The sequence below is a fragment of the Rhipicephalus microplus genome, chromosome X, assembly GCF_043290135.1.
Source record: "Rhipicephalus microplus isolate Deutch F79 chromosome X, USDA_Rmic, whole genome shotgun sequence".
Lineage (NCBI taxonomy): Eukaryota > Metazoa > Arthropoda > Arachnida > Ixodida > Ixodidae > Rhipicephalus > Rhipicephalus microplus.
In genome coordinates, this window is record NC_134710.1 from 213,744,567 (window position 1) to 213,771,005 (window position 26,439).

Here is a 26,439-nt window from a genome sequence, read left to right on the forward strand (position 1 = left end):
CAATTATTGCGCATATCTGAGTCACCACAACAACACGTCGATGTTTTGTATGTGTGCCTTTATACTAGAGATGGCACACACAAGTAACACAAGTTTCCGAAGGTTCTGAAGAAACAACAGAGCAAAAAAAAAAAAAAAAAAGAAAACCGTGGATCTCAAATGCCTTGCATAAAAAAATAAAGAATAAACACCGCATGTTCCATGCATTTGTCAAGCCCCGCGACATGAATATGCTAAAGGAATACAAGAAGTACAGAAATCAACCTAATTGTGAGTTGAAACAGGCCAAAATAAACTATTACACAGATGTTTTCAGCAGAATAAGCAATGATCCAAGGAAAATCTAGGATGAGGTCAGAGACCTGCTGAGCCACAAACCTCGCAGCAATGTAACTTCCATAGAGACAGAAGCGGGTGTCCTTAGTAATGTTAATGCAGCAACAGCATTCAAGAAGTACTTCGTAACATGCTGTGACACCCAAGATGACACCGATGGTGAGGTTCTATATCTGTTGTCAAATAATTATAGTATTCCCAATACAATTTTGTTAACCCCTGTCACATGCACTGATGTTGAAAAAAGTATTAAGAAAATAAAAAACAAATGTGCAGCAGGGTACGACGAAATAAAACCTGTGCCGATAAAATACATGGCCGATGTGTTATCTGCTCCCTTAGCGTATATCATCAATTTTTCTTTCGCCACGGGCATTTTCTCAGACAAAAATTGCTCGCGTATGTCCTGTCTTTAAAGGCGGCAATCCGAAACACATGACCAACTATCGGCCTATATCAGTGCTACCTGTTCTATCAAAAGTTTACGAAAGTACATTGAACAAGCGACTCCAGGATTTTTGTTTTATAAATACTGTATTATAAATAATGCGCGATTTGGCTTCCAAAAAAACAAGTCTGCAGAGCTTGCATTACTTCAAATAAAAGATCACATAATAGAGAATTTTGAGAAAAAATTATACACAGTTGGGCTATTCATAGATCTGCGTAAAGCATTTGATACCGTATGTCATGACATCCTCTAGCATAAATTAAGCTCATGTGGTATACAAGGAATTGCACACGACCTATTGAAAAGCTATTTAGCAAATCAATACCAATTTGTGAGCATAAATAATGTGCAATCAGATTACGTCGTGGTCGAGAAAGGAGTACCGCGGGGATCCATTCTGGGTCCCCTCCTATTTATAATTTATATCAATGATCTTTGCCTCATTCCAGATTGCCCCAAACTAGTAATGTACGAGGATGACACAAACATTTTTTTTAGGGTTCTTCACTTGTCGACCTTGAAGGGAATGTGAATGTCTTTTTGAATCGACTCTCGTCATGGTTAAAACTTGATAAGTTGTGCTTAAACGCAAATAAGACCGAGTACATGCTGTTTGCCCCCATGAATAAACCAAGAAATTTTAATATGACTATTACCTACCAGGGCCGCATATTAGAACAAGTTAACAGCCAGAAGTTCCTAGGTGTCTGGTTTCAAGAAGACCTATCTTGGAATGAGCATATAGCAAAGTTAAAGTCACAACTAAGTAAAAGTATTGGCTGCTTATACAGGTCAAATTCTTTCACACCACTGTGGCTAAAAAACATTCTTTAATATACTCTCTTCTACTCACGACTTTCTTACTGTGCGCTTGTGTGGGGGACTACAATACTAACGAACTATTCTAAATTGGTTATTCTACAAAAGAGGGTTCTGAGAATCTTTGAACATTTTCGTGGCCCTATATGTGACTTGCGGATAGAACCGCTATTTTCGAAATATCGCATGCTCAAAGCAAGCCAGATTTACTATTTTCAGTTCTTTCAGTACATAACACGCAATAGACTCCATCATTCGCTGGATTCTCGTGGTTCTCTGTACGATTTTCATACTTACGCTAGAAGGACTCCGAAGACTCGAAGATCTACGGACGACAACACTCATCTTTTCAGATACCCACGTTTTTAAACAAAATCGACAGCCTCCTAGATATAAATTGTAGTTTCTAAGCATACGATCAGGGTGGTACTGATCGATAACAACATCAAATTTTCTTGAATATCGTTCTATGTTTCCTCTTTGCCTAAGTAGTATCTGATGGTTTTTATGTGTGTGTTCTTTTTCCTAAGCTTCTCTGTGTATATTGTTATTTTTGTATATCTTTTGCAATAGCAATGAGAAATCGCAACTAATATCCAATTGATATGAATAACATTACGATTGTTATGTATATACTTGTTTACTAGAAATAACACTTTATTACTGCTGTATGTGTTACAGTATTTTCACTTCTACCTTTTGTATTTTTGTATATCTTTGTATTTTTTCAGTATCCTGCTAAATTCTTATGACAGCCTGTCTGCCTCACTGCAGTTGGAGTAAAGGCCCTTAGTCAGGCTTTTAGCCTTTTGCCTCTGCTCCATTTTCTGTACTGGCACAGAAAGAAACAAATAAATAAAGAAAGAAAGAAAGAAAAAAAGAAAGAAAGAAAGAAAGAAAGAACTCTAAGGACCGTAGCGTTTATCACGCTGCCCTGACAGTGCAATACGATGCTCAAAAGGGTAAGTGTTTCCAACGCTTTGCTAAGACGACACTGGTGGCACCTGCCAGTTGCTTTGTGATCAACACCTTATAACCTACGAGACAGGCGCGCATCTTTCTCCGCGGGCCCTCATGCCTTCGTTTTCAAAGATAACTGCCAGATCACACTCGTGACTAACGTGCCTCAATGCGCTCGTACGCCTCTGCTACACGCTCGCGGCAGTCTAACGCAGCGCCTCCAGAATACCATTCACCGATTTTCTTGAGCAGAACATCAAATAAACATTTGTTCCCTCTCTCCAGACGCAAGACTATCATCTTTCAACAACATTTGCAGTGTAACATGCAGATTCGGGGCCAATTTTTTAATAAACAAAATGCCGTGACTATTTCTTTCTTTATCACCTGACTAATGAGTAATTGTAACATTGTACGTAACAGCACTGCACCATATTCGAACGGCGTCTGTCATTTTTCGCGTAGCATTAGTCAGCGTTCCAAGTGATGCCAAATCAAAGGGTTTGTTTTATGAACTAGTTGTAGACCACAGTACCCCGCTGTTGCAGACGACGTTTCTACGGCATCTGTCACTTCTTGTGTAGCGTTGGACGACCGCGAGAATGTTATATTATAAAAAAACAGGAATATTACCATCACAACAACTGCCATTAGATAATATATCAATAACACACCTAAAGCGCCCAGAAAATGCTAACTTCCGGGACAGTGAAGAAACCTTCTGGTGGCTTCACAAGCACCCATATCAAAGAGCAAAGATGCGTCGTCCAGCCTTTTTAATGGAGGTCAGTGGATGCCTCCAGGTAGTATGTGAGGGAATATTGGTCAACTGCCAGCTCTCAGTAAGATCATGAGCTATATGATGCCAACAGGCAAAAAGAACAGGGCAGCGACTATGGTGACGGGGCCCGTCGATGCAGTACTGTCGTTAGAGTAAGGGGCCTGTCAGCACAGTACTATCGTTAAAGAGAGGAGGCCAGTCTTAATAGGACCTCGTTATCGTAAGGCAATGACTACGGTGAGGGGGCCAGACACTGTAGTGTAATTGTAAAAATGAGAAGCCCATTGCCATAAGTTTGTAATCATTTTAGGCGCCACCATGTAGCTCTTCTGCTGGCATAGTGGGTTGGTGCGCAGTTGGGGAAGCTGTCGAGCCGCAGGTCATCTATTCGAATACCTTGTTGTTATTTTTTACTTTTTTTAGGTTAATGCGTGAAGAATCACATTACCGCTCTCAAGAAGTCGTAATTTTGCTTTTGTGCAAGAAAATCATGTTGCTGTTTATGCCGGTTGTTAGTTTGTAAGTAGTCAGTAACCATAAGTTTGTAATCATTTTAGACGCCACCATCTAGCTCTTCTGGTGGCATAGTGGGTTGACGCGCAGTTGGGGAAGCAGTGAGCCACAGGTCATCAATTCCAACGCCAATTTTGTTATTTTTTACTTTTTTTAGGGTAATGCATGAAGAATCACATTACTGCTCTCAAGGGGTGGTAATTTTGCTTTTGTGCAAGAAAATAATGTTGCTGTTTGCGCCAGTTGTTAGTTTGTAAGTAATCAGTAACCATAAGTTTGTAATCATTTTAGACGCCACCATCTAGCTCTTCTGGTGGCATAGTGGGTTGATGCGCAGTTGGAGAAGCAGTGGAGCCGCAGGTTATCAATTCGAATGCCGTTTGGTTATCTTTTACTTTTTTAGGGTAATGCAAGAAGAATCACATTACTGCTCTCAAGGAGTGGTAACTTTGCTTTTGTGCAAGAAAATCATGTTGCTGTTTGTGCCGGTTGTTAGACAGCCCTATCGCGTTGATTTTTCTAGGCGCAGTGGGTACGTTGTTGGTGTGCAACAAGATGCATTATTTGTGTGCGACTTGAGTTCGAAATGCGCTGACCAACTGAACTTTTCTCTTTCTTTTATGCTTTCAATATTGTTTTGAGTAATGTTGCTTATTTTAAAAAGAGAATAGCGTAGGGAAACATTCTACAGTGGAGCGATTAGAGGAGCTACTGGCCAGCGAGAACCTGGACGATCAGCTGAGTCGAAAATGGTGGTTTTAATGATGATGGTTTTCGCCACCATCATTAAAAGTGCATGCAGAGACACTAGCACATCGAGACAATGATGCAGCCATAATGATGCAATTGTGAAGTGGCCCGTTAAAACAACGCTGCCTGTAGTGACAGGCGCCAACATGGTAATGCTGTTTGTGCTCTTACTGAAGTGATTGGAGAAGTTATTACTTTTTTCTTTACTGCTCTGCAAGACTGGAGAAGTTATTTATTTTTTTACGGCTGCGCGAGCTGGGTGCATTCAAGCTCCCTACGGCTACCTTCCCTCAGTAGGGTACATCAGTGCTGCTAGAAGCATGTTCATTTTTGTGTATTCATTTTATCGACTCCGTCACACCTTGTAATTTACCCAAGCTCGCAGCCGCACCAGCCAGAACTTGGCAATGAAAGCAACCAGAAAACCGGTCACACCCACGCCTTCAGCACGCTTGCATTTTAATTGCTGAGAACTATACGAAACACGTTTCGCTCTCGCAGGACAAGTGTCGTCTCAGTATGGTAAGACGTCTATAGAGAGCATACCACTGTGCGAGCATCTACCGCACCATACAGAGCTCACATGTTTATCTACGTTTGCATAGCAACAGCACACATTCATGGGATGAAAGCGACGTGCATATCTCTTTGTTCAAAGGAGTCAATTCGATCACGGTCTGTGTGTGCGATTTCAGGTGAGATAGGTATGAAGTTGGAGCCACATATATTGTAGTCTTATGTATTGCCACATATATTGTAGTCTTTTGGGACTTATTGAAGCATACTGTCGAACTACACAGCCCTCAGGGTTGGAACATTGTCTATGTTGAGCCGCACGTTTGGCATCAACCCATATGTCCCCTTTATACAGCGACATGAAAACTACGTGGAACGGATTGACTTGAGAACATCACATGTGTAAAAAATTATTAGTTGGAGCTACGATATGAATGCAAAGGGTCGGAAACCTCGCCGAGGGTGGTCGTTCAATGCAATAATGCAATTGACTCTTTCGTTACCGTGCAAAATAGCTATTTTTTAGATGCCTTGGGAATATTGTTTTTGCCAGTTTGAAAAGTACTCCAGAACGCATTGCAGCATACCAAAATTTACAAAATGTAATACTTTTTCCAAAAAATATATCTTGTAGAACACTGAAAATATTTTAGAATGAATAAAAATGAGAAAAGTGAGTTTTTGGTTGCCAGCTGATAAACAAAGCAATAAATAATAGTATATATGCAAGAATATTCAACACAGAAAATGCAGAGTACTCATTTAAAGTACCCTTCGACCACCACCACTTAGAGACAACCACTCTTAGAGCAGCCCACAAGAGCAAGAGAAGTGACAAACAATAGCACTTGCCGGGTGCCAGTCGGTGTACTGTGCGCGCCCCGCAAATGTTCTCTCTAGTATTGACAATACTCGCCTTACTCGTGAAACATCACACGGGGCCTCTGTCTACGTTATACTTATGGCCATGTCGTGAGGTGCTGTCAACTCAAATGACCACTCATGCTTATTTTAAAACTGAATTAGGTTATCTTAAAGCTAACATCCAGCACTTACAATCAGCAAGAAAAGCCCCCGTATACAGGACAAGCAAATAACACAAACATCTTGAGATTTTCAATTTTGATGTCAGGGGCCTTTGAAAACACTTTGGATGGCAAGCAAACTTGAAACTTTTTTAACACATAAGTGGTCTTCACTCGTAATGCGCTCCCTATCCATCTTCGCTTGCACTTGTGATACTGTCATCTTTGGAGTGCTTCTATCACATTTTCCACTTCTAATATGAGACGTACAAAACGATTGCTTTGTTGGGCCCTTTTTAGGTTTCCGTCATCTATGGTTTCACACCATGCAATATTGATTACTGGCATGTAGGGGTGTGCGAATATAAAAATGTTCAAATACGCATCAAATACAAATACATAGCTTTGAATCCGAATCAAAGATTAAATAATGAAAAGGTGCAATTTTTTCCAACAGTAATTTTTTTACTCAATCTTACATTTATGTTGGAAACAGTACAATTGTTATTATAGTCGGTTTTCCACACAAAAATTTTTTTTAAATGCCACCATCTGTGCTTGCCAGAAAGCATAAGACTAATAGTTTCGCTTGTGACTGTGATGCCTAGGGTTCAATCTACACAAAAAAAAGAAAAGCTTTCATACCTGCCCTGACCATGAGGCCACTGGTTTGATTGTGCAACAGGTAACACCCGTGTACTTAAGTATAAGCGATTATTAAAGCAGCCTAGGTGGTCACAATTCATCTAGGTTCCCACCCTATCAGTTTTGGCTCCAAAGACCCCGATTTTATAGTTTTATTTTTAATTTCTCTCCTGTTCTCACCGGTGAAGCCACTAAGGAAAATGGGAGTACTTGGGGCCTTTTCAACTACACAGCAATATTCATTATATCGCTTGCTTCTGTAGCCTTCTTGAAAACCGCGCTCGCCATTTTCCGATCAAGAATGCTGTGTTGCGCTGATAGCTGCACGGTCGTGACCGAGATGTACCGGTACCGCAGCGATAATGCAAGGCAAGCGCACGAGATAGGCGATTACTGATGTGTGATAAAGGGACACCCCAAATATGCCTTTTTTAACAGAGCCACAACTCTCGGCAGCGAAGGCACTATTTTACCACATCGCGAAACCCTTCGGCGCACTGGCTGCTGACGGCAGTAAATTGACATTGGCAAAAAAGCAAGATGGCAGCAACAGTGTAACAGAGGGTTGATTGCAGGAGACAGGGCCGCGCGATGCGTATACGACGGATTTTCAAAGGAGCTCTCGGGAACACAGCAAAACTACGCATTATTCCTTCCGTCACCTTATCTGCACTATTGTTAGCAATAGAGAACTATATGTGATGACGCCATTGTAATGTTACCAAAAGTGCATGACCTTTTCTATGTTTGCCGTTGCACTGAAAAATACTCTAGCTCATTCGCATGACCATATCTGCTACCATAAAATCATTCCGGAACTATAAAGAACTGAAGTAGTGGCACAGCTGATGGACGACTCGTCACGCTTCAAAATGTGTGCGTACATTTGCACAGCCATCCATTAGCAAAAACTGGTGTGACTACACATGACGTGGTGTTACCATCATACGTCAAGTTTAGCGCGCCCCTAGCTAGCTGCGTGTAGTGCATTGTTTGCTAAGCTCACTCCATCAGCGCCGCGCCCTGTAACCTATATATATACTTTTTTCATTGTGCTCACTCCGCACGAGACAAAACAAAGGCGTGAAGACTATTTTGTTGAGCCAATATGCGGCAGCGGCGAGTTGCCTTCGTTTACACGAGCGATGTGCATTTGCGGTCCCATGCACAAGGGGGCGACAGTAGAGTGGTCAGTACAGTTACATGAACCATAGCAGTGCTAAACCGCTAAGCCACACGTACTGCCGACTGCCGTGCAGGCAGTACATGGGTTAGATCGATTAAGATGTTTATCGTTGGTAGGTTTGTCACGATGACGTGCCGCCGCATTGGGGGGTCACAATCCCGGGAATTTTCATGCAGGAATCACTGGACTCGCGCCGAAGTCGTAGTAATCACTGCATGATCCACCAAGACTCTTATCGTGAATTCGCTAAATTGTTCGTTCTTCTCAGCGACATATGCGAATAGATGTTCGTGACCACCGAATAATCGAGGAATATTCTAGTTCATTCAAATATTCGAAATCCGGTAGGGGTATGCATATATTCGAAAGTTTCCAATATTCGTCGAATATTGGGTTTGTAATATTCGTATTCGATTGGATTACTACATATTTAAAATACTCGAATCTGTGGTTATCGAATCGAATACGAATATTACAAATCTAATATTCGACAAATATTTGAAACTTCTGAATATATTTGATAATTTCAAATATGTGGTTATACAATTGAATATGAATATTACAAATCCAATATTCGACGAATGTTTGAAACTCAAATATTCGCACACCTCTACCGGCATGCCTTCGTACGTTTTTAATATATTCTATCATTTGATTTGTGATCTATTATTTGATACCATAGCAGAAAAGTGGCCTTTTTTCTGTGTAACACTGTAACACGTTACTTTTATAATCTCTGTAACTGTAACAGTTACTTTTTGGCTCAAATAAGTGTACCTGAAACCATTTTTTACTGGTAACGCACCAACGACTGGTAGGAACAGTGGTTGCGTGGCCGGTGCGAACACGACTGCAGGCATCATGCCTGGAGCAGTCAGCAGAACAAGCTGATGAAAGAAAATGGTTCCGATATTACTGAACAGGCGGTAGAGCTTTTCGGTGCGTCGAATTAAATGACAATGTGGGGCCCACTCCCATTCTATCCACTCCACGTGGTGGCAAGTATTCCATTAATACTGTAGAACTTGCAGGTGCATTGTGAAGATCACGGCCGCGTATCCAAAATTAATTTTTATTTTGTGATGTAGGGCTTAGAAGTTGAAGGCTGACACGTCGGATGACACTTTGTGGGTAACTGGCAGCTCGTTGCCCCACTTAGTTACACTGAGGGGGATACTGACTGATCAGATTTGCATCGCATTCGACAGGAGGTGCTGCAGGTGTGCGCGCCTCTGCTTCCGGAGGTCTGGAGGAGCACATCGAGGAGAGCAACACCATATATAGACAGCCTAGCAAACGGGCGCATTGATGACGCCGGTCACGTCACCGCCACACTTCTGCTTCAGCATTGTTTGTCATATTTAGCTGCACGATGACTGCCTGCAGCTTAGCTTGCTTACATGCTGTTGATGCGTTAATTATAGCATTGCCAAACTAATTGTGAAGCAAAATAGTTCAGGAACACTGTAATTCAACTTTAATGAATACTATGAATAGCATTCAATGTGTGATAACATTCAAATCATAGAAATACTTACTCCTAAAGCTGTGTATGCACAGATTGCCAGCAGACTACGTTCTAATTGGAACATGCGGAGCTTTTTATTTTTAATGTGATTAAAGAGCTCGTTTCACAGGAACTCCAGTGGTGTCGGTGGCGGCGGCGTCAGCGTCTTTAGATGTGAGCGAAAAGTAGCGTTGACACTTGGCAGTGAGTGAAAATTCAAGGTAGACTCAGTAAAGACAGGAACCTGAGGGTGTTGCACTCTGGCATTCTGTAGGACTGCGGTAAGATGTGGTTGCGCGGCAGGTTTTCATTCGCTTTCATTTGCGTTGTGCCGTAAGCTTGGGGAAGCATGTCAGCCGTTGGCTGCATTTACTCCAGCACGCAGCATTGCTTTGATGGCATTCAGTCGAAGCGTGTCCATTCGCATTAGCCCTGACCGCACAAACACAGCCGTGTACTCGCCTGAGGTTACGAAGCGTTTCGAGTTCCTGTTAACTCAGGGAAAGGAAACCTACGCTCACATGGGCAACAAGATGGGGGGATTAGAAACGTTTGTGACGGCCCCTTAATTGCCTTATGGCGCTGGTGGCCCCCAGTTCCGTGACGGCGCTTCAATGGGCCTTCGAAAACCAGTGCGGCGCGGTGACTCCTCACTCTGGTTGTGTTCTGCTGTATTCGCGCACGCTGTTTTAGGGCAGTGCGCTTTGCAAAAACGCGGAGGCCGCCGACAACCTTTCATCCCCGTCCGGCTTAGCTCCGGTAGCTCTCGGAAGCGGGCAGGCTGGCGACACGTCAGAGCGTGGCTGATGTCGCGATGCTCGGGTGCCCTGTCGGCGATTTGGTGCGTAATGTCGCTTTGACATGCGTTTGATTGCTTCCGCATTAATTCTTGCAAATGAGCTCGTAAGTGGAGCCACGTGCGAGGGGTTCCTCTTTCAGCGCACATGGGACAGGCGGATAATTGCCCCGTTGTCAAGAAGTTGACGGGTTACAGGGAAGCTGCTCCTATGACCCCAAACCCGAGTAGGTGTAACTAATTGTGCGCTGCAGAGCCCAGGCCTCTTTGACTTTTTATAGCCTGGTTTTATTTTCATTTTGGTTGTTGTGTTATTGGGGGAGAAGGCATGAGACCCCTTGTGCACGAAGGTGGCGTTTTTGTGACGGAGTTTTAATCGACCAAGTGTACTGTCCTATCAGAGGACAAACAGGCGACGATTCTCCTAGAGTTGTGCAAGGGCGGAGCACCGAGGGAATAAGAAGAGGCCCTGAAGTTCCTTCAAGCATTCTCAACCGACCTTAAGGTGTTATGCACCGACAGCTCTGCTGAATCCCGTAGGGTCACCCTAGAGAAGACTGTTCATTTCCAAAGTGTTTTCTGTTTTTTCTTCTAACTTTAATGTCCGTACTTATGTAACTTCTGCACAGTCTGTATTGGGCGCGAGGCTCACTACTGGAAGCACGAGCGCTGCAATCCCTGTGACGTGCAACGTTGGATCACGAGATCTCGCCTGGCTCTGGTGAAGGAAAGCTTGCAAAGGAAGTGGTGACTTCGCGGTGTTTTCATTTTTTACAAGCGTTGTATTGCTCTGACTTAAGGTGCACAGACTTCTGCATAGTACACTATGCAAAAAGTTGCAGTAAAAGTTACCGGCGGCGTGCCACAGTTCGCTGCATATGCGATGTCACTGTCAAGGCTGCTGGCTGTGCCACTGTCACCTCTCTCTTTTTTTGTGGTGGTTATTTCGTGCCCATGGGGTTAAAGTGAGATTAGGCCATGAATGTTCACATAAAAGCAGATAGTTTGTTTCCGCATGCGAGCCTCGTTCACAATGAAAAATGACTGTGCAAACAATTTGACTATGTACATTTTAAAATAGGACGTAAAAGCGTAAACGTGGGGGAAGTTACCATTACTAAATTTTAAAATATGCGCCGTTGTCCGAATTGTCAGAGAGTCAAGATAGCCAGGAAGTCCGATTCTTTTCCCTTTATTTTCGCTATTTTCACCCTATGTCGGTCTATTTCGTGGTCAGTTGCTTCTGCGTGTTTGGCCAGCGCGTTCAATGAAACCTTCTTTCTTATATCATACATACATGTGCCACTCCAGTCTTTGCTAAAGCTTACTTCTATTGGCAGGGTAACCTTTACTGCAGTCTGCACCACCATCCTTCTCCCCGGTTGTCCGTCCCCATGTATGTACCCAACCACACGAGTTTTCATCCGTCAGTGGCGTAGCCAGGGGCTGGCACACCAAACCCATGCCCCCCCCCCCCCCCCCCTTCCTCCTAAGCAAAAAATTGCCATGGTATATGTGCACAAAACAATGGTGTACCGCCTCTGCCTGCCTGGATCAAACTCTATCCTCATTCGAAAAAATTTCTGCCAACGCCCCTGCCATCTGCGACTTCAGCTCACAGGTTTAATTCTTTGCTTATAGATTACGCCTGTAGAATGGGCCCATAGCCACCGTCACTTCTTTTCAATGTTGTTTTGATCTACAGGCGAAAACGCGGTCAGCTTTGAAAACTGATTCATCTTCCAAGAGCTGCCATGAAATATAACACAACTTATGAATGACGCTGTAAAAAAAGAAAGAAAAACTAGGCATTGGCAATTTTACTAAAACATGAAATTGCCGTTTAGATCACGGTATGCAAGACCCTGCAGCATGCACATTCAAGGGCAGAAAATGATACGGCTGGCTGGTTTCATTCTTTTTTATCATGATTTACCTCTTTGTAGAAGCGCTGGACCTGAACCAATCATTCATAATTTTCACCCATGAGTGATTCGATGGTGATCGACTGTACGTGTGACCACCATAGAAGCTTTGTGCAATAAATGATTAGGATCGTGCCGCAGAGAAAGGTTACAACTCTGAATGAGGCACGTGGGAGCGTGATTCTCACATTTGCCCGCAATGATCACATTATGCGGCTGCATGCGGATGCAGGAATGCTGTGTTGCTTCAGACAAAGCACGAAATCCACTTGCGCTATGCTTCGTAAGGCTATGTGTGCTAAATAAACATGTATTTTGCACATGCTCATTATGTCAACGGTGGCCTCTCTTTAGACGCAAACCTACAATGAATGGAGTAGCGTAGCTGCACACATTTCTTGTAGCAAACAGAAGTTTCTTAACTGTTAATACCCGTTTGATACTTGAATTCGACATGGATCGAGTCTCTACATTTTACAAAGGCGGCATGCTCGGCCCCAGTGGTTTCCATTCAGGGGGCCATAGCAGACGCCGCTGGTAGTCAGGCGTTATGAGAAGCGTAAAACTTTTACAGGGCAGTTATTTAGCACTTCGTAGACTCAGGGAAGAAGCTGCTGCAGTACTTTACTGATTTTGTGAGTGAAGTACAAGAAAGTCATGATAAAAAGAGGAGACGCGAAAGTGGCTGCGTGCTGCGTGCGAAAGGGTGACGGAGCCATCCAACCACGTAGGTCACAGGGACACCTCCGCATAGTGGCGCCACGGTATGTCCTACGCTCAATATACAAGTTTTTCTCATCTCTACTAGAACTCCTCTAGTGTTTTTACTTCCTCTTCAAGCGACCAGCAAGTCAATCGCCACTATTTGCATAGTGGCAGCACGTTTTTTTCTCCCACGTTTCTATACCACTTCGGGTGGTGTGTCTCGGGCACCGAGTGGTGAGAGTTGGTTTCTCAACAACGAGGCAGGTAATAAACTTTATTAAGAATTCAATGAGGATTCATTGGCACAGGCTAGGCCTTCATGAGCCGTCGTCCGTGGAGCGTCGTGCGATGTCCTCGGCGATAGTCCTGGCTCGCTGACAGCCCAAATTTGTTCCACTGCACATTGGCTGAGAAGGGCGACTTGCTACCGCTCAGCCAGTCGTCATGAGGTATACTCACTCACGTTCGAGTAGTGGCGGCTAACATCACACTCGCACTTCCAAGGTATATGCACAGTGCCAAGTGTCTCGTGCCCGTACCACGAACAGTCGGGTGAGAGATGGAGCGAGGGCACAGTCTACTCAGGTGTCAGGGATTGCCAAATGTGTCGGCCTGCATACACCTCAGACCAAACGAACGAAAGAACCTGAATTTTACTCCTTCCTTGCGGCACAGTGCAGCTCTCCACCGAGAAGCGAAGGCAAGCTAGCGTTTGGAAGGCGTTAGTCAGCGCGCACAAGCATGTGTATGAGCGTGTTACAAGCGAGCGCTCAAGAAAGTGCATGCCTCCGAATTCTGGCGACGGCGAATTCTGGCGACGGCGATGATACCAGGTGCCAGACTGTCACACCAGGAGCCAGCGTAAAAGAAGAAAACAAGCATCAAAGGACTCCTCGGGCGCACCGCTTCTCCCCCTTGATAGCGTCGCTACTCCAACCAACCTCCTCACATCTGTTGCCGAGCGATCTCTGTAAAAATCTCAAAGGAAAGGGGCCTGGTGAAGCAGAGTTGCGTCACTTTATGAGAGAGGTTACGCAACTCCTTTCCACAGCATTGACGGTGCAGCGCCCCTACGAAATGACTAGAAATGTCAATAACCTAGGGTGAACACATATCAGAAAGCAAGAGATAGTCGTTATGAGGAGATTAAGAAAGTCTGTGCCAGTGTGCATTGGGAAGGAGATGAGAGCTTTTCTGATGTCGAGCGAAGTCTTATGTTTTAAGTGACAAAGCAGGAGATGCAAGGTTTTTTTTACCTGTGGGTGAAAGCCTGTGCTACAAGCAGAAGATAAGCGTGTGTTTACCGCCAGTGGGCGAAGATGTGTTCTGCAGTCGCAGCCCCCCCCCCCCCCCTTGTGAGACGCTGACGTATTATCGGCGAAGAAGTTTGGTAATTGGAGTGCGGGTACTTGACGATGCGAGGTTTCCTGGAAGAGAAACAGAAACTTCGGGAGCAGTGGAACAACAAGAGCGCTGGACCTTTGAGTGAGTGCTTCCTAGAAGAGAAGCATTCAAGCTTTATTGCAAGAACTTTGGACTAAATAAGTTTGACAAACTATTTAGTCTTTAAGTGTCTTGGTTGGTTAATGCATGAGATTTCATTGTAGCGCATGTCGTTGTTTGTGTCCGTTGTTTCGAGTGTAGCTGGTTGTGTTGTGTAGACAGTGTTTGATTGGTGACGTATTGTATTGTATTGTATTATTGTCGAGTGTGCATATGTGTGTTTTGTTTGTTCTGCCATACTTGAGAATATAATTTTTTGTCTTGTTATAAACTCTCGGCTCTGACTCGTTCTTTAGACCACAGCCTGCGTTCGCTGGCACGCCAAATAGGACCACATCTAAATTGTCCGTACTATCCTGGTGCAGTATTGGGGGGCCGATACTTGGCCCTTGGAATTAGCCCGGCGATTGCCTCCCTAATTAACGGGACCAGAGACAGAGCGTGACGCGTGTGTGTTTGTATGCGTGCTCACGTGTGCGCGAGCACCTGTATGTGTATGTGTGTCTGTGTGAGTGCACACATGTATGTGGGTGTGCGTACACACAAACACACGCATGCATGAAGAAACACACGTGCGCGCACACAAATATTTAGAACCCAAAGAGCCTCCCCTTTTATTTTGAAAGCTTAAACGATCCAACTCCATCAGCTATAATTTCAGCAAATCAAGCATCCAACAACCGGTTCGCACAACCAGTTTATGCATGAATACGATAGTGAATATACAAGCTTCGAGCATGCTATTCAGAGCAATGTTGCCAGAATAAATTTAGTTTCAAAGCACCGTATCCCCACCAGCGGAGGAGCGTGAGCCGAACGACCGTGGTTCTAAAAACGTTGGTCACAAGGACTAGCGACACTGCAGTCAGATTTTGCGCTTCTTTCCCCGGACCGTCTGCTACGGCGGCATACCGCACCGGTCCACCGCGCTGTTCCTTATGGTGACTTTCTTGTTGTACTATCATGAAACATAAACATTTATCATGCTTCCAGTCGACATTCTCGCATCGCATCTGTGGACTGCTTATGTGGATACGCACAAGGTTGCCTGTATAGAATGGCCCGAGTGCGTTGCTCTTTGCAAGCTGGTTAAGAATCTATGTCCTGCCTACATTTAAGTGTCTTCATTGCGTTTAACCTCCAAGTACAGAACGTTCTAGGTGAATGAGCACTTTTAGCATAGTTTTTATGATGACCACTATCATTCTAACCACAGCCGTCTTGACTACACGAAAAACTACCCAAAAGGTCTGTAAAAGCCTCAAATAATTTGACTTATTGGAATACAAACAAAAATGCTTTAGAATAATAGTACTCATGTTTTCAGCTAGTTACAAAAAAGACATACTCGGAAAAAAAAAAAAAAAGGCACTCATGCTTTACGCTGTTCACCAGACCATAGAGTTTCCTAATGTACACTAGAGGGAACTCTGGCGCTAGTGTGTATGGGAGCTGCAACGCACGGCGCTTCAGCGAGCATGAGAATCATGGGTAGTACACACATTTGTCTAATCTTCGTACTTCAGGCCTGCTTTTGGCTCCATGTGTGTTCGTGTGGCTTGGAGCTGTTTTCTCACGAAACAAAAATCAGCGAATGTTCAGCGGTGGTGCTTCACCACCTGATTCATTTTGACTTACCTTTCCAAATCGCGTCACGATGTTCAAAATTATTCGTTCTTTCTTTTGAAACAAAACCGAAACAGAGCAATAAACAAAGCCGCAAGTATGATTCCCCGCCCGCAAGTACGAAGACTAGGCAAATGTGTGTACTACCCATCATTCCCATGGTCGCTCAACGATCGCAGCAACAGAGTCCCTCTAGTTAAATTTAGGAAACTCTATGCACCAGACAAGTCTTTGCGATGACCATCAATCTAGAGCAGAGTGCAAAATGTTGCAGCAACTTCACCTTCTCTCTACCATATTCCACCTTCCCCGCCACGGTGGTCTTGTGGCTAAGGAACTTGGCTGCTGACCCACAGGTCGCAGGATCGAATCCCGGCTGCAGCGGCTGCATTTTCAATGGAGGCGAAAACGCTGTAGGCCCGTGTGCTCAGATTTGGGTGCACATTAAAGAACCCCACGTGGCCGAAATTTCCAGAGCCCTCCACTACAGCGTCTTTCATAATCATATGGTGGTTTTGGGACATTAAACTTCACATATCAATCAATCAATGATACCATTTTCCACCTTTTCCAAAAGCTCCTGCTTCGCTTACTTGCAAAAAAGAAAAAAAGACATATTCATCAAAATGTAAACCGCCACTTCTCTAGCCATCAAATTCTGATCATGAGCGATATAACTGAAAAGATACAGTGGCAACCACTCCAACTTTTCCAGCACAATCCAAAAAAGGTCACCAACTAAGGGGTTTTCATCAATGCCTCTAGACAGCTTTCTCAATTGCTTTTAATGTAGAAAGAAGGCCTTGTAAGGCCTGATGTCAGCAGCCTTTTTGAAAACACCTCATCAAAGTGAGTGCACTTTCGTGTGGCTTGGATACGGCTGCTTCAGGGGTACTTGTGACAGATGCTAGGCACTCTTTGCTCGTTGTCACTTATTCAAAGTATCTGCGAACGTACTCACAGATGTAGTACCGCAGCCACTGGATGAGAAAGCGCTCGGTAAGGCCCACCGCGTCTAGTCGCTTTCTATGGGAAGAGCGCGTGTCAGCCGCAGTTGCAGCCGCTGCAGCGCGATTGAGCGGGGACGGGGATACGAGTGGCGGCAGCTCCCTCGGGGCAACAGCCGCAGCAAATTAGCTGGTGGTTGTCACAATAGTGACCCACTCAGTTGTTCTAATCAGTGTTTCTTTAAATCTCATTTATTGTAGTGATGACATATCACATATTTAGTAGAGTACGTAGGCGCTATCCAGTTGAAAGGCCAATTGAATTTTTGTGTGCGTACCAAGCACCTGAAGTTTTTTTTTTCCAGAATCAGCTTCTTGCTTTCAGGCTAAAATAAAAATGCACAATGCATGTAGCTGAACTATATGGTGCTGAATGTGTGGCAAAGTCGTTGTTCTATTTATAAAGATGTCTTAAATTAACGTGTTTCGATTTTTGTGACGTTTATTCAGCACCTTCATGCTTTTTCAGCCGGAACGCTTGACAAATAATTTTTTGGACACTTGGCAATAGAGGTTCATGATTTTTATATGCTGAAAGCATATGCAAAAAACTTAATATGAATATTCTTTATGTCATCAGGTACACAGTGCCAAAAAGTAATGCAGCTTGAAACGCTGGATAAAAGTGGTTTTTACAAACATGGTGGCGTGCTCCTCGTAACTTTATTAAAAAGGCTGCAAAACTGTACATGATTAGAAGCAGCATTCAAATTTCTTAAGAGTTCTTACTAGACAGGACAAAATATATATATATATATATATATATATATATATATATATATATATATATATATATAAAAACACACACACACCGGCGTGGAGTGGCTTATATCTAGAGCAATCACGCTGACAATAAAAGGCCTCAACTCCCTGAAACAAAATCATGAAAATTCAGGGACAAACCCAAGCTATATTTATTTATGCACGACATTCACCTTCCCCAGTGTTTTTTTTTTCAATATCAAGTGAACACCATGTTTTTATGTTTACACATCGCAAAACCACGGCTGCTGTAGGGCACTCGAGTTTACGTGCCTTCGTTTGAGCGAGCACAGGTTCTAATATGTCGACGATACGTAGAACAAATAAACAGTAATGGGTGACAGAACCGCATGATCATGATGGAGACTGTCAGAAGACAAGCGCGTTGGAGTGCTATCGGGATTCGCCAGTGCCCGTGGAGAGGCTAACATGAAAAGACCGAACGGAGGGTCTCATTGTCAATAGACACAAAACCCAAAAGTTGGTCGCACAAGCCGGGGGTAGAACAAAACAACAATAACAAATAATGTGAATAGTAAACAGAGACAAGAATAGCAGATCGTTTATGCCATTTTTTCGTTTACTACCGCACCTTTTTCCAAAATGACCCACTTCACTTTCTCCCGGTGAGAGGCTCTCAACCTGTCTGTCGGCTGTTTCAAATATAAACTCTTGTCGCCCATATAAAACTTCTAGGCGCGTAAAACTTCAGACAACTAACATAAGAGACAAGGACGAGCGCAGACTTTCAACTGATTTTATTACTACTACGACACACATATATATATTATTATTAGAAGTGTCCACTCGTCGAGTGGGTGTTTCCATCGACATAAAGGATCTCTACTATTCTCTGCCTCAAAAACCACTTGTTGATGTCATTGAAAAAGCAATTTCTGATTTTGGTGCTGTTGCCTTTCAAAACGAGTGTGGTATTTCTGTTTCTGGCTTCCTGGATGTGCTGAAGCTTTACCTTGCCTCCACCTTTGCGGAGTGGAATGGTGAAGTTTTTCTGCAAAAAACAGGCGTGTGCATTGGCTCATGCATCGCCCCAGTGTTGAGCGATTTATATCTCGCTCATTTGGATAGAAAGATTCATCAACGGTTGGTACAAATGAATGTCAGTAAGTGCTTCCGGTTTGTCGATGATTACTTAATTTTGTTTGATTGCGATCTTGAGGTCCTTAGTGAGTGCTTTCAGCAAGTCTTGCAAGTGTTCCAGGAATGCCTTGAACCACTGTCTCTCACGTATGAGTTGCCGGAAAATGGTTCCCTGAGGTTTTTAGAGTTAATACTAACTTTTTCAGCTGGGCACGTGTGTTGGACGTATGAGCCACGGGGGAAAAAACCCCTTTTACCGTACGCGTCTTCTCACAGCAAACTGGTGAAGCGTGGAATTGTAAAGGCATGTTTATATAACGCTTTGACAAAATCTTGCTTCCACTCAGTCCAGCGAAGTTTCGACAGGCAGATTCTCCGTCTAGAGGCAGCGGGCTATCCCGGTTCGTTGCTAGTTTCTGTGTGTGAGAAGCTGCGCAGACAATCAAGGGCCGGTAACGATGGGGACGTTTTACAAGAAGCAACTCCCAAGAGGGTGGCGGTGATACCGTATCTACATGGTATCTCGCATAAACTCAAGAAAATAGGCCAGAGAGCGGGCGTGTCAGTGGTTTTTTCCGCACCGAATAAATTGTCAAAATTATCTGTCCAAACAAGCCCCGTAGGAACCACTACGAGTAGCTGCAAAATTAAGCACCGAAAGAAGTTTGTTGAGTGTGCAACGGGGATTGTTTATGGCGTACCTTTGTCTTGTGGACTTGAGTACGTCGGTCAGTCGGGCAGGTGCCTCAATGTAAGACTTCAAGAACATTGCCAGAAAGTAAGAAATGCAGGACGGGACGGTTTTTTGGCCGCTCATTGTTCCGAATGTGGATGCCAGCCTTTGTTCGAACAGACAAGGGTTCTCGCGTCCCACCCTAATGAAGGCACAAGACTTGTAATTGAAGCTGCAGCAATTGCTCGAGGTAGCTGTATCAGCAAACCATCGATAGCATTATCTGGGAAAGAATTGACGTTTTTAAATTCGGCACGTGAGGGCCCAGGGTGAGCACGTGATGTTTTTGCAATCTCTCTTTTCGCCTTTTGATTTTGTGTGTTGCTTATCTTCTTTCTAATATATATATGTGTGTCGTAGTAGTAATAAAATCAGTTGAAAGTCTGCGCTCGTCCTTGTCTCTTATGTTAGTTGTCTGAAGTTTTACGCGCCTAGAAGTTTTATATGGATTACCAACTAGCCCAATCCCACACTTTTCTTGTCGCCCACCAGACGTTTCTTGGCACCTATTTGCTTCTGCATGTTTTGATAATGTAAGTTTGAGTCTGTGTGCCGTTCCGCTAATGACCACAGACAGCCGAACCTTTTCAATGGAAGGAATGCTGGAGATTTCTTACGAAAACGAACATCACTTCCAAATGGCATTGGGGGAGAATGCATGACACCACAACGCGACAGCGTTCGGAAATAACCGAAACTAATGAAAAAGGTGCCAAGGGCTTAAAGGCATGTGTTAGAAGAAAACTAGCCGAGAATTCGAAAAAAAAAAAAAAAAAAACTAGAGGCAAGAGAAAATGGGAAGCTGGTGTCAAGACTCCTCCTGGATGCAATGTTTGCAGGTGTGGGGGTGTGAATGTAAACATATGCTTGTTGGCTGCAGAACGTGGCACCTTTTGTGTGTGTGTGAGTGTCGCCAACTAATATGCACTCACTCGGATATTCTCCCTGAAAAATATCACCTACCTAGATGTGAAGCAATTTTCAACTGGTTTATTACTCAAAGGTGTAAAGAAGTAAAAAAAATTAAAAATGCCAGGATCAGCTCTAAATTGAGAATAAATAAAATATTTTCACACAATTTGTTCTGATTATGTGTTGACTAATGAATGTAAGGTTGGATAAGTTGCATTATCATTAAGAACGTCACGACGGAAATAGACAAAAATATTCAAAAGTGCAGGAACACAAACAGTTCTACTCGCATTTTCCAGCCTTTCAGTGCTATTTTCGTCTCACAGTTTTCATTTTATTCACTTCTTAACTGCTCACTCGGTTGCCAGCATTGAAGTTACAGTCATTGAAATTTCAAAGAGGCTCGAGTCGTCTGTTATGAGATCGCACACATGCTAAGTATATTTTGTCGCTGTCGCATCTGGTAATGTATTCTATGATTACTATAGACGTGTTTGGAAGAAGTAAAAAGTCTATCTCATTTTGTTTTAAATGAACCGTGGCAGCTGCAATTGCTGAGGTTGCTTATTTTAACCGAAATGGTTGAATCTGAAGCAACGTTTTCTGAAGCGACATATTCAGAGTTACTCTAATGAATTTAGATGCATTAGGAAAGGTGTAGTAGCTCTTCCAGATAAGTTAGTTGTGATCTTGTGTGATCCGAGTAAAATGTGTCCACAATTTGTACTTCTGCGAAAACTGATCGGTGTGAAAGGTTCCATTTCGTGCACTAAAAATTTGCAAGGGCAGCAGGTATGTAAAAAAAAGATTGGTGATTCCACACACTAGACCGATATTAAAAGAAGATTTCGCGCATCACGCACAGATGCACACGCTCAATCATAACTACTGCAAGTGCGGCGCATATGTGATTCCGTGGGCGCTCGCGAAAACTGTCCCCCCCCCCCTCCTGTTGGCGCTGCAGCGGTGGTCCGTGTACCAGACCTGTCATGCCGGTTTCGAAGCACGCAGCGGGCCCGACCCGTGCGCTTTTTCATCCTGCAGCTGCGGTAGTACACTCACGGTGTGTTACTTCCTGGTGCACTACGGTGCAACGGGAAGGAAATGTAACAAAACCTGGTCACTGGTAAAGCGTGACCATTTATATACGATTGTGTAGGTTCATAAGGGAAATATATATTAAAGCAGAAAAATTCACTGCTTTGAAGGCAGTGCTACAGTTGATAACTGATAGAACATCATTGTGATGAAACTCTGGCTAAGGTACTCAACTGCTGACCTGCAGGTCGCGGGATCGAATCCTGGCTGCGGCAACTCCGATGGAGACAGAAATGTTGTAGGCCCGTGTGCTCAGATTTTGGTGCATGTTAAAGATCCCCAGGTGGTCGAAATTTCTGGAGATCTCCACTAAGGCGTCTCTTGTAATCATATGGTGGTTTTGGGACGTTAAACCCCCTTATATCAATCAATCGTGATGCAACTCTGAGTATCGACACCGTTGTTCATCGCGTGCTTTTTGTATTGCTGTTCTATTTCTGACGGCTTCTTCAAGCTAGGCACTGTGCATTTGCGGGGCACCATGCATTTTGGTGCAGGATTGGTGCCTTGGTTATGAACATTTTGGCTTCTATATATGGGGTTGAATGGCTGAGAACAAAAGCGGAAGGGTACCAGATGCGAGCTCCTACTTTCCTTGCGAGATCAAAATTTCTTGTCTAGCAAAACATGACGGTAGTGTGTTACGATGTCATTATTCTCAAATTGAACCTCATAGACTTTGTGTATGGCAGTGAGCTTTCTATCTTTGCGATGCAAAGCTTGCTCCCACCTTTTGAGTTGCATCAGATTTTTTTGGAGGTCTGTCACAGTGAGAACTAATTGGTTTATACCCCAATCAAGAACAAATTATGACATGCAAATGATCTACTTCGCCATGACCGATTCGAAACCTCCACTATAGTACCGTAATTACTCGAATCTAACGCGCACCTTTTTTCCTGTTAAGCGAGTTCATAAATCGCATGCGCGTTAGAATCGTGTACGAAAAAAAAAAAACGGTTATTCTATTGCCATCGGCATTTCCAAAATGGCCGCCCCCTACGTGCGTCGGCATGGCGCGTCGGCTTCCTCCGTGCGCGTCGGCTTCCTCCATGCTCGTCGGCCATTTCTGCCTATGTGTTTCCTATGTGCGGCACTTCGTACGTGTGCTGAGGAGTTCGTCATCTTGTAGTGCATTAGCGTCAACGGCATGAAAGGGCCGACTCCAAAAACTCGAGTGCACCACGATGCCGCTTTTAAAAGAAAACTCATCGCGTGTGCGGAAACGGACAGAAATCGGGCCGGGCCGCATCACGGTCGTTCGGAGTTCCCGAAACGTGCATGGGGAGGCGGAAACAAAAGCAGAAGATTGTCGACAGCAAAGCTTCACGCAAAGGCTTCAGTGGACCACAGCAGGATCGGTTTCCGCAAATTAAAGAGCTGCTTGGCGAGTATGTGCTTGAGCAGCGAGCGGCACAGCGGCCCGTGACGACAGAACTGCTCCAAGTGCGGGCTATGCAATCGGTCTTAGAAAAAGGTCTAATGCGGAGCCAGTTTAAAGCGAGCAGGTGCTGGCTAACTAACTTTATGAAGAGGAAAGGCTTTTCCCTCCGAAAGTGAACGGGCATATGTGAAAAGTTCTGTGGAGGAGTACGATGAAAAGCTTCACAGTTTTCACAGGTTCGTCCTAAACTTGCGGCACAACAACAGCTACCTGCTTCGGCGAATCGGGAATGCCGATCAGACGCCTCTTTACTTCAACATGCCTGGCACCACAACCATCGAGAAGAAGGGGACGAAACAAGTTCGCGTGCTGACATTGGTCCACGGTAAAACTACAGTGACGGCAACGCTCTGTTACACGTCAGATGGGCACAAGCTTCCCCCGTACCTCATATTTAAATGGAAGACGCTTCCGAAAGGAGTCGTTTTTTCTAGTGGTGTGATCATGCGGGCCAACGAGAAAAATGGGTGCGCATTGCAATCGATGTCTTACTTTTTTTTTTCATTGTGGAAACTGGGTGCGCGTTACAATCGAGGGCGCGGTAGAATCGAGTAAATACGGTAACATGATCTTAACTTTTTTCCTTTGCCCAGTCACTCTCCTAGTTATTTTTGGTGGAGGTTACAATTGCCTTTCAGTGTGTGGCCAGATTATGGCCTCAAATTATGCTGTCAAATAAATTACTGTGTTTAGCTATACTTATATTTATGCACTTTCTATTAGTATTTGAACACTATTAAAAAGCTAATTTCGTATAAATTTTGATGTTGGCATCGATGTGTATGGTTGTGAGCCAAAAAACATCTTCTCTGTCACCAAAAAAATCACGAAAGCTGCCAATAAATAAATAATAAAAAACTTCAGTATGTGCACGGTGTGACTATGAGTGAGAATCGAACCCAGGGTTTCTGCATGGCAATCAGGTGTTCTACGTTAGACTAATGGTCGGAAATGATTCGGAAAAAAAAAAAAAAAAATATGAATGTGATGTAGTAGAAGTTCTCATTAATATTGCACCTTACCGAAAAACGAGGTCTTATGTTTACACTTTCTCCCTTCATGCAGTACAAAGAATCTCCTTAACACACGCAATATTACGTGGTAGAAGTGTAAAATCGCGCCAGGCATCAAAACATGTGAAATGCACTACGAGCGGGTGTTTGAAAGGCCCACCCATTATAAAGCACTTAAACATATCTTAGCATGTTGCCTTACGCACACAGTACGCCCCTTGCTGATTTGCAAAAGCAACAACCATGGCATAGTTGGCACTTGGCAATTGTACTTGCAGTAGAAATCCTACAGTAGTTTGAAATGGCCAGTGTTGCACGGTTCCCTCATAGCATGGTTGAGGCATGCACAGAGACCGAGGCTAAGCTTATAATTGAGAAAGTGATTTGCACAGAACCCGACTATGTTATCACATTCTACTCAAGCGTCCTGCAAGTTTTTGAATTGTTGTGTTTGTAACTGTTAATATATATAATACTCAGTAGCGGCACCTCTGCCATATTCGCCAAATACTCCCACATGTAATAATAATAATAATGGAATGATAATTTTCATTTGCCAGACAAAATGACCTCTCGGGTAACGTGCAAGGCTAGACAGGAAATTCCCTTACGATTGTCTGTCTACTAGCCCGTCGCCGCGTAGGGTGAAGGAGACTGGGTGTTATAAATATGAGCTTCTCAAGCTGTTTGTAGCAGCTTTTACTTTAGCCCTGCAACTGTGTAACCATGCTTACAAAGAAAATAAATTAATTAAAAAAACAAGTTGCATGTAGTGGAGTCGTCATTGCAGTCGCTGCTGTTGGAGCCTGGCGCAAAGCAAGTCAGCGTATTTCAACGTAAATAAATTTGCTCCTCCTAGCTACGCTTCATACATGACAAATGTGTTTTTGTACAAGAAACTACACAGTACCAAAAACAGTCAGAGATGAGACAAGTGAATACAGCTCATTAGTCGCGGTATCCGTTCACATGTTGCCGCCAACGATCACAACATGGGCCAGCTGCGGGAGCAAAATCTGACTATAGCGCCACTAGTTTTTACAACCGCCACGCGGCCGACCTCCCCAGTAGCGCTCTGAAACTGAGTTTATTCTAGTAATATTGACTCAGAGGTAATGGTGGTTTGCCTCCACCACTCCGCGAGGCACTGTGGCTGCTGGCAGCGGGATTGGTTAAACGTTATGAAAAGTAGGAAGTACTAAGGTGAGGCACGGCAACATAAAATAATCGCCAAACTTTCTCGAAGGGACAGCTATGGCTCTGGCGGAGACCTGAAGATTCACCTCAATTTCGGTACGTTCTGTCACTAAAAACATTCTAGAATGCTAGGGAAAAAACAAGCCCCATCAAAAAAAAAAAAAAGGTGGTAGGGTTCGACAGTGAGCGGGGTGGCCAATTGCCCTTTGCTCACCCTGACAGGATAAGCTCAAGCCCCCCCCCCCCCCCGCCCAGCTTCAAGAACCCTTGTAAAGATGACGACACCTGCATGAGAAATGTGTATCCACAACACCAAGGACCAAGCCGAGGTACCTTTCTTCCCATTAGAAAAATCAGTAGGTGCCTGCCTGGCGACACCTAAAATCAGGCCCCTAACTTTTCGTAACTGAGGCGAGTACTCCAATTAACCACTTGCCCACCACTGGGGTATGAATATGTTCTTGTCTATCACAAAGTGGCCTTCTCTCCTGCCACCCCTCCCCTCCCCATCAGCCTCCTCGGAAAAAAATTGCTGGCTAGACGCCACTCAGAAGTTGATACTGTGTGAGTTGAGTATGGCAATGGACATGTTTGTCTTAGTGCAACTGCTAGGCTATCATGAGGGATGGTGTGGCGGTAGGTTCATTTCGACAACCTGTACACTCACACTGTGTACTGAACATACAACACGCAAGTATCGTATTTGCAGTACACAGTAGTGTCGTACACATGAGTGTTTTTGCATTATACTGCCATTAGAATGCTACTACCACAGCCGAAAATGAACCCATCAATTCATGCACAGCAGAACGCCACTGCCACTAAATTACCAGAGAGGGATAGAATAAATATACAGAGTTTATTCTCAAAGCTGTGCAAATAACAGAGTAAAAATTCTGTAAAAGCTTCTCTAGTGTACAACACTAAAATTAGTGCATAGGTTATATTACAGCTGCTATCAGCCTCTCGTGCAAAACGAGGATTGTCCAATGTGTGCTGCATGCTTACAGCTAACCAACACCTTATGAAGGCCTTTGCGGACAGCGTCGTCGATCATGTCCTGAAAAAAAAAAGTAAGCAGTGCCCCAGTTTGAATACTCGAAGAAAATAGAACCCTACATGAAGAAA

At 43.9% G+C, this 26,439-nt stretch overlaps 1 protein-coding gene across 3 annotated transcripts in view; it reads right to left on the minus strand.

The window, feature by feature from the left end:
* Positions 1–26,439, minus strand: part of Top3alpha (topoisomerase 3-alpha) — a 119,234-nt gene that overhangs the window by 783 nt on the left and 92,012 nt on the right. The window contains exon 19 of one of the 3 annotated variants that reach the window (XM_037436007.2): positions 26,152–26,371. The exons of the other annotated variants lie outside the window; for them this stretch is intronic. Within the exon in view, the coding sequence (XP_037291904.1) occupies positions 26,334–26,371 (38 nt within the window). The 3' untranslated portion in view covers positions 26,152–26,333. Of the gene's footprint in view, positions 1–26,151; positions 26,372–26,439 lie in introns of those variants that run through there. 3 annotated transcript variants of the gene reach the window in all.